General features: G+C 37.2%; 1 protein-coding gene across 1 annotated transcript in view; it reads left to right on the top strand.

Annotated features, from left to right (window-relative positions):
* The window catches only part of DDX10 (DEAD-box helicase 10), a 243,020-nt gene that overhangs the window by 16,256 nt on the left and 208,228 nt on the right, over positions 1-18,536 (top strand). The window contains exons 7-9 of the mRNA XM_079708600.1: positions 866-992; positions 5,368-5,530; positions 10,674-10,758. Of these exons, the coding sequence (XP_079564726.1) occupies positions 866-992; positions 5,368-5,530; positions 10,674-10,758 (375 nt within the window). The remainder of the gene's footprint in view (positions 1-865; positions 993-5,367; positions 5,531-10,673; positions 10,759-18,536) is intronic.

Genomic DNA, 18,536 nt, shown 5'->3' with positions numbered 1-18,536 from the left:
ACTATATATATTCCTCATTCCTTTTTTTGCAGTTGCATGATACATTATTGTGTACAATAGTTCATTACACAAGTTTTCTACTACATATGGGTTGATTTCCATCTTTTTTTTTTTTCTTTGTAAATAATACTGTATCTTTTTGTGTTTTTACCAGATTATTTTTTGGAACAGAATCCTTAAAGTAGGTTTATTAGTTCAAAGAGTAAATGCATGTATGTTTCTCTCCAACATTTTTATTATGAGAAATTTCAAACACGCAGCACAATTGAAGGAATTTTGCAGTGAAAACCCTATACCCATCCCTCTGTATATCAATCCATCTTATTTTTGATGCATTTCAAAGTAATTTGCAGACATCTGTACACTTCCCCTAAATATTTTAGTACATGTATCACTAACTAGAGTTCAGTATTTGTATAGAGATTTTTTTTTTGATGTAAGATTTACATACAATGCGAATAAACGAACAAATTAAGAGTACATTTACTGAGTTTTGGTAAATGTGTATGTCTCTGTAGCCCAAGGCCCTGCTAAGAAGTAGAACAGTACCATCTGCCCAGCAAGTTCCGTCATGCCCTTAAGTTGATCCTTGACCCTACTCTTGCAGAGGTGACCCCTGTTTGCATGTATATTTTTGATACATAATCTATAAGGGATTTTGTTTGTATTTTGGTCATGTGTTGTATTCATTTCCTAAGGGACAGGAGAGAGGTTGTTTTTGGGGGTATGTATGTATGTATGTGTGTGTGTCTGAAAAATCTGCTTGAGAGGCATGCCACTGTTAACATTTGTTTTCTTTTTTGGTCTGGATTTCAAAGTTACCAACACGGCATATTTTTAACATTTTCCCTCTTATTTCCATAAGCACCCCTGCCACTTTGGAACAGAACTACATAGTCTGTGAGCTGCAGCAAAAAATAAGTGTGCTGTATTCCTTTTTGAGAAGCCACCTGAAGAAGAAAAGTATTGTATTTTTCTCCAGTTGTAAAGAGGTACCTAGTGTTTATTTTTCTTAAGTTATTCGTTTTGAATTGTCCCTTTTAAAATATCAGATTTCCATTAGAAAATGCTATTTGTCTATTTTAATAAATACAGTGCTAAATGTGGAGGGATTTGTAGTAATGAAAATCTTGGCGTCTTCATTTTTAAAGGAGCCCATGGATGAGACTGTGAGCTCAATCAGGAAGGGCAGGAACTGTCCGTGTTTACTTCAGTATTGTTAGCACCTAGCACAATACTTAGGACATAGTGGTCCTCAGTAAATATTGGTAGAACCAACAATTGAATGGCTAGACTAACCTAGAGGTCTTTATAACCTCATGTCTGCCTTACCCTCCGTGAATACCGATCTGAATATGCCATTTATTTCCATGCCTCCGTATCTTTGTTCATGCTGATCTCCCTGCATCCCTCCATCCTAATTCTGGAGGAACATTTAATATCCTTTAAGATTAAGCTCAAATGTTATACCTGAAAGTCCTTTTCTGACACTCCCCAACCCCCTTGTGACAATGAACTGCACCTTCCTCTATCATTCTGTAGTGTTTTGTTTATATCTTTATTTAGTTTATCAGCATTTCTTAAACACTAGTCATATGCTTATAAGTAGGGGATTTAGTGATGTATAAGAAAACTTGGTCTTTTCCCTTAAAGAGAAGAAACTGTGGTTGATTTTGTGTGTCACTTTTCTTCTATATTTCAGATTTCCTCATGACATATAGTTGTTGGTATATAGTAGGTTGATTCTAGATTTATAGCTTTTGCCAATAGCTTAGCATGATAAATATGCAGTGAGTTTTCCTCCAGCTTATGGGGAAGATAAGTAGTGGTCTGTTTTTTGGGGAAAGCACAGAACCTCATTATTTTTCCATGTAAAGAATGACTTCAGATTTTTTAGGACTTCTTTTAGATTTTTAGAATTTTATATCTTCTAAAGAAAGAGATAATCAAAATCTCTTTAATCTCTTCAATCAAAATCTCTTTAATCAAAAGAGAGGTATCTGGGGCTTCCCTGGTGGCACAGTGGTTGAGAGTCCGCCTGCCGATGCAGGGGACGCGGGTTCGTGCCCCGGTCTGGGAGGATCCCACATGCTGCGGAGTGGCTGGGCCCGTGAGCCATGGCTGCTGAGCCTGCGCGTCCGGAGCCTGTGCTCCGCAGCGGGAGAGGCCACAACAGAGAGAGGCCCGCGTACCGCAAAAGAAAAAAAAAAAAAGAGGTATCTTAGGGGGGCCTGACCTGATCAGGTGAGCAGCAGACACTCTTCTGTGGGCCTTGAAGAAAGCAGACACGTTATGGACAGTCTTAGGGAGGGTTCCTGGGCAAGGATCTGAGAGTGGGGCTCTGTCAGCTGAACATGGTCCCTGGCTGACAGAACACAAGAGAGCAAGGACTTTGATGACACAGAGGCAACAGACTGCACTCTTCCAACAACTACATGAACTTGGAAGAGAATTGCAAGCCTCAGATGAGACCTCAGCCCACTGACGCTTTCATTTCAGCCTGTGAGACCCTGAGTAGGGAACTTACTTCCACTGTGCCCAGATTCCTGATCTACAGAAACTGGGGGATCATGAATGGGAGCTGGAAGTCACCATGTTTGTGATAATTCATTAGACAGCGACAGAAAAGCAATACACATAGAAAGGGCTTACACGTGCCCCAGGATAGACTAAGAGCTCAGTGAATGATAATTGTTCTCATTGTCCTCCTTTTCTTTCTCCTCCTGCTTCTTTTTGTAGAAGGTACAAAGCTTCATCCTCAAACACAGAGGGGCATGAAATACAGCTGGATTTCTCCCTGCAGTGTTAGCATGCTAGGGCCACCACAGCAAAGTACAGAGAGTCATTTCCCTCTGAAACCTCTCTCCTTGCCTTGTAGATGGCTTTGTTCTCCCTGTGTCTTCCCATGGCTTCCCTCTGTGCCTGTCTGTGCCCAAATACCCTCTTCTTATAAGGACATCATTCATAATGAATTAGGGTCCACCCATATGACCTCGTTTAACCTTAATTACCTCTTCAAAGACCCCATTTCCAAATACAGCCACATTCTGAAGTGCTGGGGTTAGGATTTCAACATATAAAATGTGATGGGACACAGTGCGTAACACCTCCTAAGGCTTGAGATAATTTTTATTTTAGGCAATGTCATCTCAGGCCAGGCAGAAAGTCCTTCTCTCTGTCAGTCTTTTTCCTCTCTTAGGTCTTGGATAAGCTTCTCAGGTGTCACTTGGTTGCATGTGTTCCACATCAGGTCCCCAGTCTTAAGGAGACCTTTCTGTGGTCAGGCTGGATGCAGGGAGTCAGTGAAGCTGACCAGGACCGATAGTGAAGGTCTAGGCATTCCGTGAAGCCAGTTATTCTCTGGAGTCCTGGCATTTCCCTGAGGCTCCACATAGAATAGAGGACCAAGCTGTCTCTAATCTCAGCTTTTCGTATCTGTGTAAAAGGAAATAATTTTAAGAGTTAATGTTTAAAGTTTTTACTCTGTAATACTCTGCTTTTCCTCTTCACAGTGGGCGAAGTATACTCTGCCCTTTCTTGAGCTATACTCTTTCTGTACCTCTTTAGTTCCATGGCTTTAAATGCCATCTGTATTCTAACAACTGCCAAATCTACATCCTAAGCCCTGTCTTCTTTTCTGAGCCCCAGACTTGTTTACCCACTTGACTACTAGATATTTCCAGTTGGGTGTCTAGAGGGCATCTTAAATTTAACATAGGAAAAGCAGTTTTAAGATTTCCTATCCCTAAGTTCTGCTCCCTCTAACTCTTCCCCATCTCATTAAATGACCGAATCCTTAATTCTTGCTTGTCTTCAACTCATATTCAATCTGTTGACAGTTCTCATTAGTTTTACCACACTTCTCACCACCCATCATGCTACAGTGCAGTTTAAACCGTGCTTAACTTTCTCTTAGCCTCTTGGTTGATCTTCCATTTTAATAGTTCTTCAATTTCCGTATATGCTTTTCTGAGATTGGGTTGCCTGAGAGTACATCTGTGGTCTGGTCTGTGGGCTCTCCTTTCTCATCTCCGCTTTCATGTTAGCCCTTTTAAAAACTTTACAAAGGAAAGGCAGGAGTCCCTCTATCCCTAGTGTTACTGGTGCATTGTCTCAGGATCAGAGAACCTTCCTAGCACTAGAATATTGTTTTAGAAAGTGAATAACTTTAATTTTGGAGTAACAAGTCATTTTGCAATTTAGCTGGTTTCCCATTCTTTACTTTCAACAAAATCCGAAGGAAGACTTAATGGAGTTATTAGCTGATAGATAAAATTATTTGTAATCTATCATCATGTTTTTGACATATTTTATAGGAGTTCAAAAAGTTAAGGTCCCTTCCAGTCCATTTTCTATATTTTCATGAAGAGATTTTCTTAACACCTGTGTTAGAGAAATAGGAATAAAATGATGCTGTACTCTGCCTCAGTATAGCAACCAGTGGTATTCATTTATAAGTACGTAAACTAAAGAAAAATAAAACTAAAGCAACAGCTCTACTAGTCTCATATATTAAGAGAGATATTTATAATAGAATTTTACTTTTTATGTTTAACAGTTTTTTTAATCAAATTTTAACATTTTTTTGTTTCGGCCAGTTCTGTACTAATAATTGTAATAGTAGCTGAGTCTGAGAATTTTTAATGCAGCTTTACGGCTATAGGAAATTAAAATTAAAACTTACATATACATAGTTTTGTTGTAGAAAATCACAAATTGTGATAAAGTGATCAATAAGAGACTTTCGAGCATAAAACAAGATAAAATTCTGTGAGGTCAGGAAATAGAAATATGAATTCAAGGAAGAAAAGAAATGATGTAAAATTTTTCTGTTAAGGAAGAGGTTCCTCACATTTTGTTAGTAATCTTCCTTTTTTAAAGACTTTGTTTTAGAGCAGTCTTAGGTTCTCAGCAAAATCGAGGGGTCCTGCCCCACACATGCGTAGCCTTCCCCGTTATTTTTATACATTTTTAAATAGCTGGTGGTGGATATCATATTGCTGTGCTATTTAGAATCAGTTGGATACATTTATAAGAGGTAAGTCTTTATTTTAAAATATATTTAAATATACCAGAAATTACATTCTTTGCAACCACTTAAATTTGGAAAAATGTCAAATACTAACTTAAAAATGTAAGGAGGGCATATTTTTTTCAAAATTCTTTTAGGAAATAATGTGAGCAAAAATGTTCAAAGACCACAGCTTTGTTTGAAGACCACAGCTCTAGACTACATTTCCCTTTCTGTGCTCTGTACTTTAATTGATGAACCTGTGCTCTGTAATGCATTTTTCTGTTCATCTTGCAAGCTTACTTCCTGCTGCTACACAGAAGTACTACCAAAATCATTTTTCTGTAAATGCCTAGGTTCAGTATCTGTACCAAGTATTCTGCCGGCTGCGTCCTGGCATTTCTATCCTTGCCCTGCATGGTCGACAGCAGCAGATGAGAAGAATGGAAGTCTATAATGAATTTGTTGGCAAGAGAGCTGCAGTACTCTTTGCTACTGATCTTGCAGCCAGGGGACTGGGTAAGAAAACTTTTTTTGAGAAAATGTTCTGTGATCATGGGCTTATAAATGGGTGTATTCCAGTAATTCAAATAGTTTGACTCAAATAATTGGGCTTTCTTATTTTATAAAAGAAAATTAAGTAAATTGATAACTGGGATGACTAACACTAAGGATATGTCAGTGAAAATTTTTGTAATGTCTTCATCTTCTTGTGCTCTTATTGTTTCATGATAATAATTACATCATAGAATCCGAGGAGCCTACAGGATCAAAGGAGAATTAAAAATTTAAAGATGTGAAAAAAAAACTGTTTCTTTGAAAATTGGAAACTTTGACAAATACTATAACTTACTTAACAAGAAAAATCAGTGAAGTACATCTTTTCTCCAACCATTCTAATTTTTATTTTAAAATCATTACATTTAATGTGTTTAAACGTTCAAAACGCCATTATAATATCATACAACTGATGGCTTTGTGGGGGTGGGATGGGGTATGGAAGTAATTACAGAGGCTAACTAGTTTAGAGGCAAGAACAAAAGATAAGGATAAATAAGTGGTAATTTGAATTCTTCAAACACCTAATTTTATTGCATTAATTATTATGGTAAATTTTAAACATACACAGAGATTGAGTCTAAAGTACCCTCATATACATATTACCCAGTTTGAGCAGTTATCTTTCTCATGACCACCCACTTAGCTCCTGTCTTCCATCACGCTGGGAGTATTTTAAAGCATATCTCAGTCATCATAAAGTTCATTCCCACGTGACTGGCAGCAGTAGTTAAGTATGCATGTTTTTAAAACTCTCTACGCTGTTTTCTCCAGCTCCACAATAACTCATTCCAGCTACCCTGCCCCAGCCCCTGCTCCTCATCACTGTTTTGAATGTACCGTTTTGAAACATTTTAGTTATGTTTGTATCTACTTATATTACACTCTGATTCCACCCTTCCCCTCCCGATTTTTGAACCTAAAATAGTTTAGGTCAAAATAAGCAATTAATTATATTGCATATATAACATGTATTCTGTATATTGATATATCACAATGAACAGATATTACTGTTTTGTCATATTTTCCTTGCCGTTTGTTAAAGAAACCAAATATTTAGTAGATGTAGTTGAAATCCTTTTTGTACCCTTTCCCAGTCTCACTATTTTCCCTCTTCTCCTTTCCCTAGACATATTTACTGTCATAGTTGGTAGGTAACCTTTTAATTGAAGGCTCTTCACTTCTTGTCTGTGATAGAATTCAGGGTGTCTGTGAACTTAGATGGGGAAAAAATTACATATATTCAGTAACCTTTACTGAGATTTAGCATTTCCTTCAATTATAAATGTAAGCAGCGAACTGTTGTGGTAGTACCTGTAACTTTGGCATCAATTGAAAATCATAGTATCATTTTACATTACAGTTTCTGTAGATATCTTGGAATATTGTTCACACTTAGTACTATTTTGATATTATGGTAGTTATTAGATATACAGCTAGGTTGTGTTATTTAATACGTTAGTAAATAAGCATATACATTGCTATATAAAAAATTCAATAAAATGTTTGTTTCATTATAATTGCTTTCTCTTATACTCCTATATGTTTTACTTAATGCGTTTAAAAATATTCTGAGAAGGGGTTCATAGGTTGTAACTATGGCACAAAAAATGTCAAGAATCTCTTCTAGTTTATTTTAAAAAGCTTATATGAATGTGTTCATGAGCAATATATAGTATTATGTGTTTATGAAGTGTATAAAATAATATTATACATACCAGTCTATGATTTGCTTTCCAAGGCTTTCCATGTTAATGTATAAAGTTCCAGTGTATTTATGTAGCGTATCTCATAGTATGTCCAGGAACTTCTTTAGAGTACACTAGTATCTTTTTTAAACTTTATTCTTAATTTTTCTCAGTTTTATTTCTTAATGAATAATATGCGATATGGGTAAAAGTGAGTTATGAGACATAGCAAGCCGTACTTTACCCCTCCTTACTCTCCAGAAGCCATTATTTCTCTTGGTATTTAGCTTCATATTTCTAACTACATTTCTTATATCAAGTTAATGATTGAGTTAAAATTAGTTTTGTGTTTCCTGTTCTAACTTTCCTCAGATATTCCAGCAGATGTCACATTCCTAGTTTCCTAATAGTTCAAACACAGTCTGTTTCTTTTTCCCTTGGGATCTCCTTGTTGCAGCCTTTTAAAAGTCTTCAGCTCTAATCTGGACTGGTTGCTCCATAAGCCTGATGCACGTTTGTCATCGTGAGACTTTTCATTTGGGTCTTCATTGCTGCACGTGGGCTTTCTCTAGTTGTGGCAAATGGGGGCTACTCTTCGTTGCAGTGCACGGGCTTCTCACTGTGGTGGTATCTCTTGTTGCGGAGCACAGGCTCTAGGCGCACAGGCTTCAGTAGTTGTGGCTCACGGGCTTAGTTGCTCTGCAGCATGTGGGATCTTCTCAGACCAGGGATTGAACCCTTGTCCCCTGCATTGGCAGGTGGATTCTTAACCACTGCACCACCAGGGAAGTCCCCTTCCTCTTTCTTGATTTATTATTATTATTGTCTTTTAAACTAAAGCTCATTCTTTAATAGCTTCCTAAGTAAGAGTGCATGGGAGGTACATTTTTTGAATTGTTGCATATCTGATAATGTCCTATTCTTTTTTTTTTTTTTTTTTTGGCGGTACATGGACCTCTCACTGTTGTGGCCTCTCCCGCCACGGAGCACAGGCTCCAGACGCGCAGGCTCAGCGGCCATGGCTCATGGGCCCAGCTGCTCCGCCGCATGTGGGAACCTCCCAGACTGGGGCACGAACCCGCGTCCCCCGCACCGGCAGGCGGACTCCCAACCACTGCGCCACCAGGGAAGCCCATAATGTCCTCTTCTTGAATGATAGTTGTATTGAGAATAGAAATCTGGGTTGAAATAATTTTCTCTTAGAACTTTGCAGATAGTGCTCCATTGTCTTACAGTAGTCAGTATTATGTTGAAAAGACCTTTGCCTTTCTGATTCTGTTTTTTGTAGCCCCCTTTTCTTTTTCTGGCTGTTCTTAGTATTTTCTATTTATCTATGGAGTCCTGAAATTTTATGATAATGTGCCTTAGTGTGAGGTCCCATTTGTTGTATAGGCGCATTCAGTATATTTTTTCAATCTAGACCAGCAGTATTCAATAGAATTTTCTTTGATCACTGAAATGTTCTATGTCTGCACTGTCTAATACTATAGCTACTAGCTACATGTGACAATTGACCACTTAAAATGTGTCCAGTGCAATGAGGAAAGATTGAGTTATTAATTCTATTAAATTTTAAACTTGAATACCTTCAGTATTGAGCAGCACTCAATAGGGACTCATGTCTTTCAGTTGCAGGAAATATACTTCTAAATTGCTTCTTTGGTGATTTGATTAAATAAATATTCAGTATTTGTTTTGAGTATGTAATTACTGCTTACTAATGGGGAATTTGTGTACTTAGCTTGTTTCCTTTCTCATACCTTTTTTATAACATTTTCTCATTCCCCCCTTATTTTCTCTTTCTGGAAGAGTATTTGACCTCTTTGATAAATCCTCTAGTTTTCCTGTTTCTTCTGTTGCCATTTCATTGTCTTTTTCTTGTTATTTCTGGGGGATTTCTTGATTTTATATTTCAACTTTTCTGATTAAAATTTTAATGAAGCACCAAGAGTTCCTTTTTTATAGCCTCTTACTCTTATTTGATGAATGCAGTGTTTTAGCTCTCTGAAGATACTAGGTTAAAGTTTTCTTTACATTGTTTCTGTTGAGTTTCATTTTTACTCTTTTATCTGTCTTTTCATTTTTGAGACTTTTCCTGATTGTCTGCAATTGACTGTCTTTTATTATATGTAACAGTGAGGCATCAAGAAGCTTATTTGAAGTGATTTGTATGTGGATGAGGCTTGTTGACTAACCGCCTTCATTGCGAGGGGATTTAGACGGAGTTGGTCATCTTGTGGAGGACTAAGATGTTAAAGTATATTCTTTTTGAACATTCAGTCTCTCCAGATAAGAATACTTCAACCTCTTGAGCAGAAGGATTAAGCTTGCTGCTGGCTGTCTAGAAGCCTAGCAAGGAAGTAGACATAGAGGGCTCCCAGTCAGCATTCAGACTTACACTCAGTACCCGTGTTTTCACTCTGGCTCTGGTGCCTCTTTTTTCCACTGTCTCTGGTGTCTTGGCTTGAAGCCTTTCTCGAGAATAAGACTTTCGCTTTTCTTCAGGAGACCCAGTGTATAGGATCCTGGAGGGAACCTGAGGATCTGAGTGCTACTTTCAACCTATCTTCCTTTTTACAACCCTGAAATATATCCTTGCCTTCTGAGGTACCTGGTTACTTCAAGTCCCAAGGGAGAGAATTGTTCTAAATATCTTTTTTTCTGTTTTTCTTGGGTTATGCCCATTTAAATAGATTCAACCCTTTTGAATAGCTTGTATAACTTGCTCATAGTTTTTATGCTCATAGGTATCCATAGGTATCATTATCTTCCCAAATCTTTCTCTTTTTCTTTCTCTTTTTCTTTTTCCTTCCTCCCTCCCTCCCTCCCTCCCTTAGCTTTTTTCTCTGTGCTAGACATTGATCTGAAATCCTTATGGCAAAATCCGTAAATGACTAAAGGTAGTTCTCTTAAGTTGTTGAGACCAGGATCTCTGGGAATGAATGGAAACTTTTGCAGCCAGAAATAAATATGAAGTAATTATTGCTAGGAAATGGGGAGAGGGATTTAAAAAGACATCATTAATTTGAATGGAGATGGAAATAGCAGGAAAAGTAAATTTTCATTAAAATTTATAAACCAGTTTCATAGTTCACTGGGAGCTCATGAGAAGTGGTTCTTTTAGGTTATTAACTATCAGGATATTTCATTATCTGACACAAAGCAGTCTGTCTCCTCTGTCAGATACAAAATAATCTTCACATTCAAACACTGTCATTAATTTTAGTTCAGTTTGTCAAAGAAGAGAAGTGTTTATTATCTCTCGGTTCATGCAGTTAATTTTATTTTTAATAGTGTCCACAGATGATATCTATCAGTTTGATGTGATGGAAAGCCCTAGCAAACAATATTATAAAAAATAGTGCAGCAGGAAGATCTTGGAACTGGTTTTTCAACTTGATATTCCTTCTGTACAGATTTCCCAGCTGTGAATTGGGTTCTTCAGTTTGATTGTCCAGAGGATGCCAACACATATATTCACAGAGCAGGTAGAACTGCCAGGTAGGTGTGCTGGCCCATTTCTTTGCTTTTGGTTTTATCTAAGCAAAAAAGCGTGCTTTCTGAACTGTGTACAAAGAATGGAGGAATTCAGGTAAGTGACTGCTGGTTTGACATTTTTGTGACGTTGGTTGCTAGCAAGTGGACAGCTCTTGCTAAGTCATTATGGCCGATACTTGATGATGAGGGCTGAGAAAAATCCATGAAAATTTTCTTTTAGTGTTTTTGTTTTAACTTTCTTCCCTTACTAAGCTTTTCATTAGAACTGCTCACTGAACATCATCTCTTTGATGAGGTATAAGACTATTTATTCAGTCTCTGTTTTCAGATGACAAAACTTGAGTGTTTTGAGCAGTTAAACATTTTGTTTGAAAAGCCATAGAGCCAGGATTTGAACCAAGGCAGTCTGACTCCTGTAGTCTAGATCTGTGCTCTTACCTTCGCTGTTATAGGTTCTAACAAGAGACTAGGTGGTTTTGAGTCATAGATTTCTCTTTTCCTTTTTTCTAGTGTGGGAATTAGAGGCATTGCTGGAGGCCACTCCCAAATACTCCCTTTTCACCTCCCCCCACCCCCAGTAAAAGTATCCTGTGTTTGCTCATGAATGTGGGGGAGCTATTTGGAAAAGAATATAGCAAAGTCAGTCATTTGGGAGAAAAGGGCATAGAAAGATACATGAATGAATGAAAAGGATAACATGCTACGTCATAGCTGTTGAGGTTGCAGTGAAGTTGGGAGATGTGTGCTGCAGGTAGAATTATAAATGTTAGCATCTTTCTGGGTAATATTTGTTAGTACTTATCAAAAGCCTTAGAGTTCTTCCTTTTGCTTCAGTAATTCCATGTCCAGAAATTGATCTTAATAAAGTTTCTATAAAGGTGTTCATTTTACTGACATTTGTAATGTTTAAGAATTGGAAATAACCAATTAAGTGTTAGACCCCAAATCACTAAGTATATGGCAGAAACAGGACTAGAATTCAGATCTTTTGACCCCGGATTTCATTCTTTTTCACTAAGTAACCATTTGTGAAAGACCAACCACGTGTGAGGTACTGGATTAGGCCTGGTGTGAGCTTCTGCATGAAAATAAGATATAGTGTCCATTCCATTAAGGACGTTCTAGTACCTTGAAAACAGTCTATAGTAGAGGCATATACAGTCTTAGAGGTATTGACAGAAGTTTTATGGAGCTCCTGCGGAAGTAGAGAAGAAAACTTCACAGAGGAGAAACAGTTGGGTTCAGTTTTGATTGGCAGATACAAGTTCTTGGGAGGCAACCTGATACAAGATATTTCTTCCTCTGTTAACTATGTGCTATATAATATATCTTTCTGTATTTTAACTCAGACTCAGATCCCATCTACTCTTGATAATTTTTTTTTGAGGGAGGGACTACTAGAAAATACAAGAGTTCTATGTGTCCATATCGTAAAATGTGATTCTTTCCATAAGCATCTCCAAACACTGAGCCCCTAGTCAGCTGTAAAACATTGTTCCCTAAAGTTAAGGAATGGTCTGTGTGCCATGCAGTATTGCAGCCACTTGCAACATGTGGCTATTTAAATTTCAATTAAGTAAAATTAAATTAAAATAAAGATACAGTTTCTCAGTCACACTAGTCACATTTAAACTGCTAATACCACATCTTGAACAGAGCAGGTATAGAACATTTTCATCATTGTGAAAAGTTCTATTGAATACTACTGGTATATGTTTAAAATACATTTTGCTTAAAATTGTTGAACCAAAGAACCATAGATTCATATAATAAAACCATAAAATAGAAAATCATAAAGACGTTAGAGCTGAAAGTAATCTGGATTCACTCATTCATTTGTTCTATATGGATTTAACAAATACATATTAAGTGCCAGGCATTGTACATAGTAGGAGATAAAACGAGCAAAACAGACATGATTCCTGACCTCGTTCATCTTGAAACCTGGAGGGAATACAGACAATAAAATGCATAATTTCAGTAGAATGTGATTGATATTTACTCCTATCTCTAATTTTGTTGCAGTCATGAGAACACATGGCAACTCTCTTAGGTTTACACATGCAAAGAGAAATAGACATTTTTGTCTCCTGAGAGGTTATAATCTTTCTGAGTCACATAAACCCCCTTACTAACTAAAGGGAAGTTTTCTTTCAGAGATTTCTGTAGGTTTTTGAGGTGTGAGCTTATTAACAGGCATTTTTACCTCACATAGATTCAAATATGAGGTTCTTCAAATGTGGGTATATTTTGTTTAAAAAAGAAAACTGGAAACAACCTAAATATAATCACAATAAGGTTGTGATTGGTTATGATGGACTATCTCTTTGGTTTTACATTTTCTTTCTCATCAAAACTGCATGAGTATTTATAATATGGATGTCAGTGAGACATTAATGCTGGAAGAGACACCAACTGTTGGTTTAAATGGACCAAGTTACTTCTGATTATTAAGCCACCAACTTCTATTTAATGAGTTCCCAGGGATGGCAGGATCTTTAAGACCCAAGATTTAAATCCTCATCTAGGGACTTCCTTGGTGGTCCAGTGGTAAAGAATTCGCCTTGCAATGCAGGGGGCATGTGTTCGATCCCTGATCAGGGAAGTAAGATCCCACATGCCATGGGGCAACTAAGCCCACGTGCCACAACTGCTGAGCTTGCGTGCCCCTCGACTAGAGAGCCTGCGTGCTGCACACTACAGAGCCCACGCACCCTGGAGCTTGTGCGCCACAACTAGAGAAGAGAAAAAACCCACACTCTGCAACTAGAGAGAAGCCCGCGCACCGCGACAAAGAGTCTGTGCACTGCAACGAAGAGCCTGTGTGCCACAACGAAAGATCCCACATGCCTCAACGAAGATTCCGCATGTCGCAACTAAAAGACCTGATGCAGCCAAAAATAAATAAAATAAATAAATAATAAATAAATCTTAAAAAAAAAAAAAAAAGAAATCCTCATCTAAGCAAAGTCTGTCATTCGCCAGCAGGCTTGCTTTTCTACCTGCCCTGCACCCATTTCAACCAGTGGCCTCAAATTTGAATGTGTCCTCTATCCTTTGCTTATCTAGGAAGTCCCTTTGGAGTTGAGTCTCTTAAATTTCTTTGTATCTACTGTTCTTGGATGGCTTTAAAGGGAAAAACTTTTTTTGTTTGTATTTGGTCAATTTTGTTGTTTCGGTTGAAGTGGAGGTTTTTCCTGTTCTACCGCCTAACAAGATATAGAGCTCCTTCTTTCTATAATTTTCTAATTTTCATAAACTGTTTTAATGTTTAAACATTTTTCGATTGATTCAGATTTACCCTGTGGGCTGTTAAACATGGGCTATGATCAAAATGTACTCATTTAAATTAAAAGCATTTCTTTTGACCAGCATGAAGAAGGAAAGGAGAGAATAGTACAATAGTGAAAGATAAAACTATTTAACAGTAGGATTGTACTAGAGGATTTAAAAGTCTTTTTTATTGTAATTAATTGTATAATTTGAGCAAGTAGTAGAGTTAGAACTAGGCTCTGTGTATGATTTCATTGTACATTCAGACAGACTTGTCTTTAGACTGGTAACCTTTTGGTTTCTAGTGGGATCTAAGTAAATGGGACATAAGTAGAACAGCAGCTTTGTCTTCCATTTTGTAAGAAGGTACATGGTGCATCAGTGGTCTTTGTGTTGGGTACACGTTTGGATTGTCTTTCCTAGTGAGATATTTAGAGAAGTCATTAGTAGTGCTTGGTGGAATTAATATTTCACCACTGTTTAATTCTCCTCAGTAAATGTGTAGCATGTATGAATTTGTACATGTATCTATGCAAACATTTGCACTTCATGGCCCTGTGGGCCTCTGGATAGGGGAGGTTGGTGGATATCATCTCTCATTAGTGTATTGGACCAGGCCAGACAGGCTGTTTAGATGTGCCAATGGTGTGGGCATGGACAGGTTAAACTGATTCCTTTATAGAATACATTTAGCAGTATTTTAAAATTATTCATCCTAGATGAAGATTATTTGACATCTCAGTGTATCAGGAAAAGTTTCAAGAAGGGGAAATATTTCAGGGTGCTTGGTTCCTGGAGAAGTCGTTAAAAATCTTAACGTAGTTGAACATGCCATGGTAAGCATTAAATTGGTTTTAATGACTGGAGGTGAAGAGGAGGTACAACATCACAATTATTGTGTTTGAAGAGAGAATACCAATTGGAAAAACTATTATAATGTAGTTTCTAATATGGTCATTAACTTTTAAAGTACAAGCCTGTTTGACCCTTTGTAACCAGTTAAAAGTATTTTGAATTGACTATTTTAGATGTATAGTTAGTGGAAAGGTTTAGGATATGTAATGCTTATTTTTTCTTTGTCAGTCTAATAAAAAAAAAACTGCAAAAAGTTAAAAGTTACCATTAATGGGCTTAGAGATAATTAGAAATTTTGTGGGCCATCAGACTGGATAATTGAATTGAATAAAAGCTAAATTAAAGCTTGAAACTAATTAAAATCCTGTGTATATGCTGGAATTAAAACTAGGTTGCCAGATAGTGTTTGCTTTTGGAAGTGAACTATACTATATGAATATTGAGAAATGAATTCACTGCTTTGTGGCAAAATAGCTAAGGTTTGGGGAATCTGTTTTTTTCCTTTCTATGTTTTAGCTAAAAATAAAGGGTGGTTTAGGTACTTGTTGCCTTAAGTGCTTTATCTGTTTTAATTTATTCACCTGTTTAAAATTCTTTTGATCTTTAGCAATTGGGAGAAATTTCTGTTTTCTTAACTATCCACACCCCTTTTAACAAAATGATCTCGTTTAGGAGACAAGTGAGGCAAGGAATATGAATATCGTTTTTAAAAGCCGTGTTCTGTGATACATTCTACCACTTAAAAGCGAATGTCTTTAGGGCTTGTAGTTTTTAGTACTCATAAAACCAAGCTCTTCTATTTCTTATAAAAATGTCCAGTTGAAAATAAGAAGGATTTGGGAATGGAAAGTCCTTACATATCAGATACTCCTAATTTTTAAAATGCTTTTATTTGGGCAGTAGGGGTCTGTGGGTGGAAGATGGGAGCTTATATATAACTGTGTATATTTAAACAGTTGGGAGTTTATATATAAGAGTTGGGACTTTATATATATAACTGCTTGGCTTTCCAGAGTAGTGGTAAAATTCCAGCAGTATTTCAACCGAGCCTTATTTGCCTGGCTGTATTTTGTGGATCTCAGATTTTGTTTGTGGGAGATTTAGGTAGCAAAATGTGATTCCAGTAGGGGGCAGCAGAGGCCAGTTCTTTGCATTGCACGCTGGCTTGCATCAGTTTAGATTAAAAACAGCAAATATGAAGATGGGAAGTAGTTAAAATTTCTAATGTGATAAACTGTGCAGAGTTCATGGTTTGTTTGTGTTAAATACTAGTACTTTATGGAATAGATAATGAGAATTTTTTAAATAGTGTCTTCAATTGATTTGTAAATTGAAATAATAAAAGTGAAAAGACAATTTCCATGAGCATTAATTTACTGAAACATACTGTGTATATCTTACGTATAAGATAGGAACAGTCTTTGCTAGCGAAAATTCTTATTACTTTGATTCCTTCGTTGACTGAAGATGCTAACTTTACTCAGCTCCTCCTAGATAGAGGCTGGTGCTTCCTCACATGGCCTTCTGCCTTTGTTGTTATCTAGGATTTAAAGCAAAAAGGCAAAACCAATGCTTTATTTTGCATCAAAAAGCATTGAGCTGGGGTAGAGTATGACCACTATAGCTAGAGAGGTAGATAAGGGGGCTGATATTTCTTAGGAGTCTCTTATTTCCTAGCACTTCCCCCCTGCTCTCCTGTCTATTCTCAATACAGCAGACAGAATGATCCTTTAAAAAAACAACTCAGATCATGGGACTACTCTGATGGCTCCCCATTTCACTCAGAGTAAAAGCCAGTGACCTACTGGGCCTATGCTACTCAACCCCCCTCCAATCTTATTTCCTGTTATTCTCTGCTTGTTCTCCACACTGGTCTTGCTATTTCTCCTGCATGCCAGGCATATTTTTGCCTCAAAGCCTTTATATTAAGTTTCTTCCACTGGAATGCTTTTCCCTCAAGTATCCACATGGCTGCCTTTCTTTACACTGCCCCTACCACTCCTCCTCACCTTGCTCTATATTATCTTTTTTCCATAGCACTTATCACCTTCAAATATACTAGAGCATTTACTTATTTTATTTATTGTTTTTTTCTTTTTCTCTTCATTAGAGTGTAAGCTCCGTAAAGGCAAAGGAGTTTGTCTACTTAATTGATGGTTCCAGAGCACTTAGAACAGGGTCTGGAACCGAGGAGGCACTTGAGATAACACAATTAGCTTCTCAAATCAGACTCATGAATCAGAGATAACATAAATTATCTATTGTGGTGTAATGAATTACCCCACAACTTAGTGGCTTGAAGCAAGAACCAATCTCATGGTATCTGTGGGTTAGGAATTCAGGTGTGGCTCATCTGGGTCCTCTGGCTCTTGGTCTGTCACAAGGTTGCAAATCAAGGTGTCACAGGTACTTTAAGGCTCAACGGGGGGTTGGTCTCTTTCCAAGCTCATGCGTGTGCTTGTTGACAGGATTCATTCTCTTGCTGGCTGTTGGTCAGAGGTGTCTTTCAGTTCCTTCCATGCGGTCCTCCTCTTCAGAGGGCTTCTCACAATGTGGCAGCTGGCCTCATCAGAGAGAGCAAATGAGAGGGGAAGAAGGAGTATGGTGGAAGTAGCAATGTCTTTTATGACCTGGACTCAGAAGTCAGCCTCCATTTTTTTTTTTAATAATTGACACACAACATTATATTAGTTTCAGGTGTACAACATAACAATTCAGTATTTGTATATTTTGCAAAATGATCATCAAAATAAGTCTAATCTGTTACCATACATAGTTACAGAATTTTTTTTTCTTGTGATGAGAACTTTTAAGGTCTACTCTCTTAGCAACTTTCAAATATACAGTACAGTATTATTAGCTGTAGTCACTGTGCTGTACATTACATCCACATGACTTAGTTTATAACTGGAATTTTGTTCCCCTTCTCCCATTTTGTCTATTCCCTGCCCCTGGCAACCACCAGTCTGTTCTCTGTATCTATGAGCTTGGTTTTTTGTTTGTTTGTTTTTAGATTCCACATATAAGTGAGATCATACAGTATTTGTCTTTCTCTGACTTATTTCACTTATGTTTTTAAATCTATTTTTGCCCCACCTGGCTCCTGACATATTTTCTATAGTGTAATGCCCTTAAGGTCCTTTCATGTTGTTGCAAATGGCAAAATTTCATTCTTTTTAACGCCAGATAATATTCCATTGTATATATATGCTACATCTTCTTTATCCATTCATCCATTGGTGGACACTTAGGTTGCTTCCGTATCTTGGCAATTGTAAATAATGCTGCAGTGAACATGGGGGTGCGTATATCTTTTTGAGTTATTGTTTTTCTTTTCTTTGGATAAATACCCAGAAGTGGAATTGCTGGATTACATGGTAATTCTGTTTTTAATTTTTTTGAGGAACCTCCATACTGTTTTCTATACTGACTGCGCCAATTTACATTCCCACCAACAGTGCACAAGGGTTCCCTTTTGTCCACATCCTTGCCAACACTTGTCATTTCCAATCTTTTGTATAATAGCTATTCTGAAAGGTGTGAGGTGATATCTTATAGTGGTTTTGATTTGCATTTCTCTGATGATTAGTGACGTTAAGAACCTTTTCATGTACCTGTTGACCATTTGTATGTCTTCTTTGAAAAAAATGTCT

This window comes from Hyperoodon ampullatus (genome assembly GCF_949752795.1).
Source record: "Hyperoodon ampullatus genome assembly, chromosome: 7".
NCBI classification, from domain to species: Eukaryota; Metazoa; Chordata; class Mammalia; order Artiodactyla; family Ziphiidae; genus Hyperoodon; species Hyperoodon ampullatus.
This window is presented reverse-complemented; position numbering and strand designations above follow the sequence as displayed.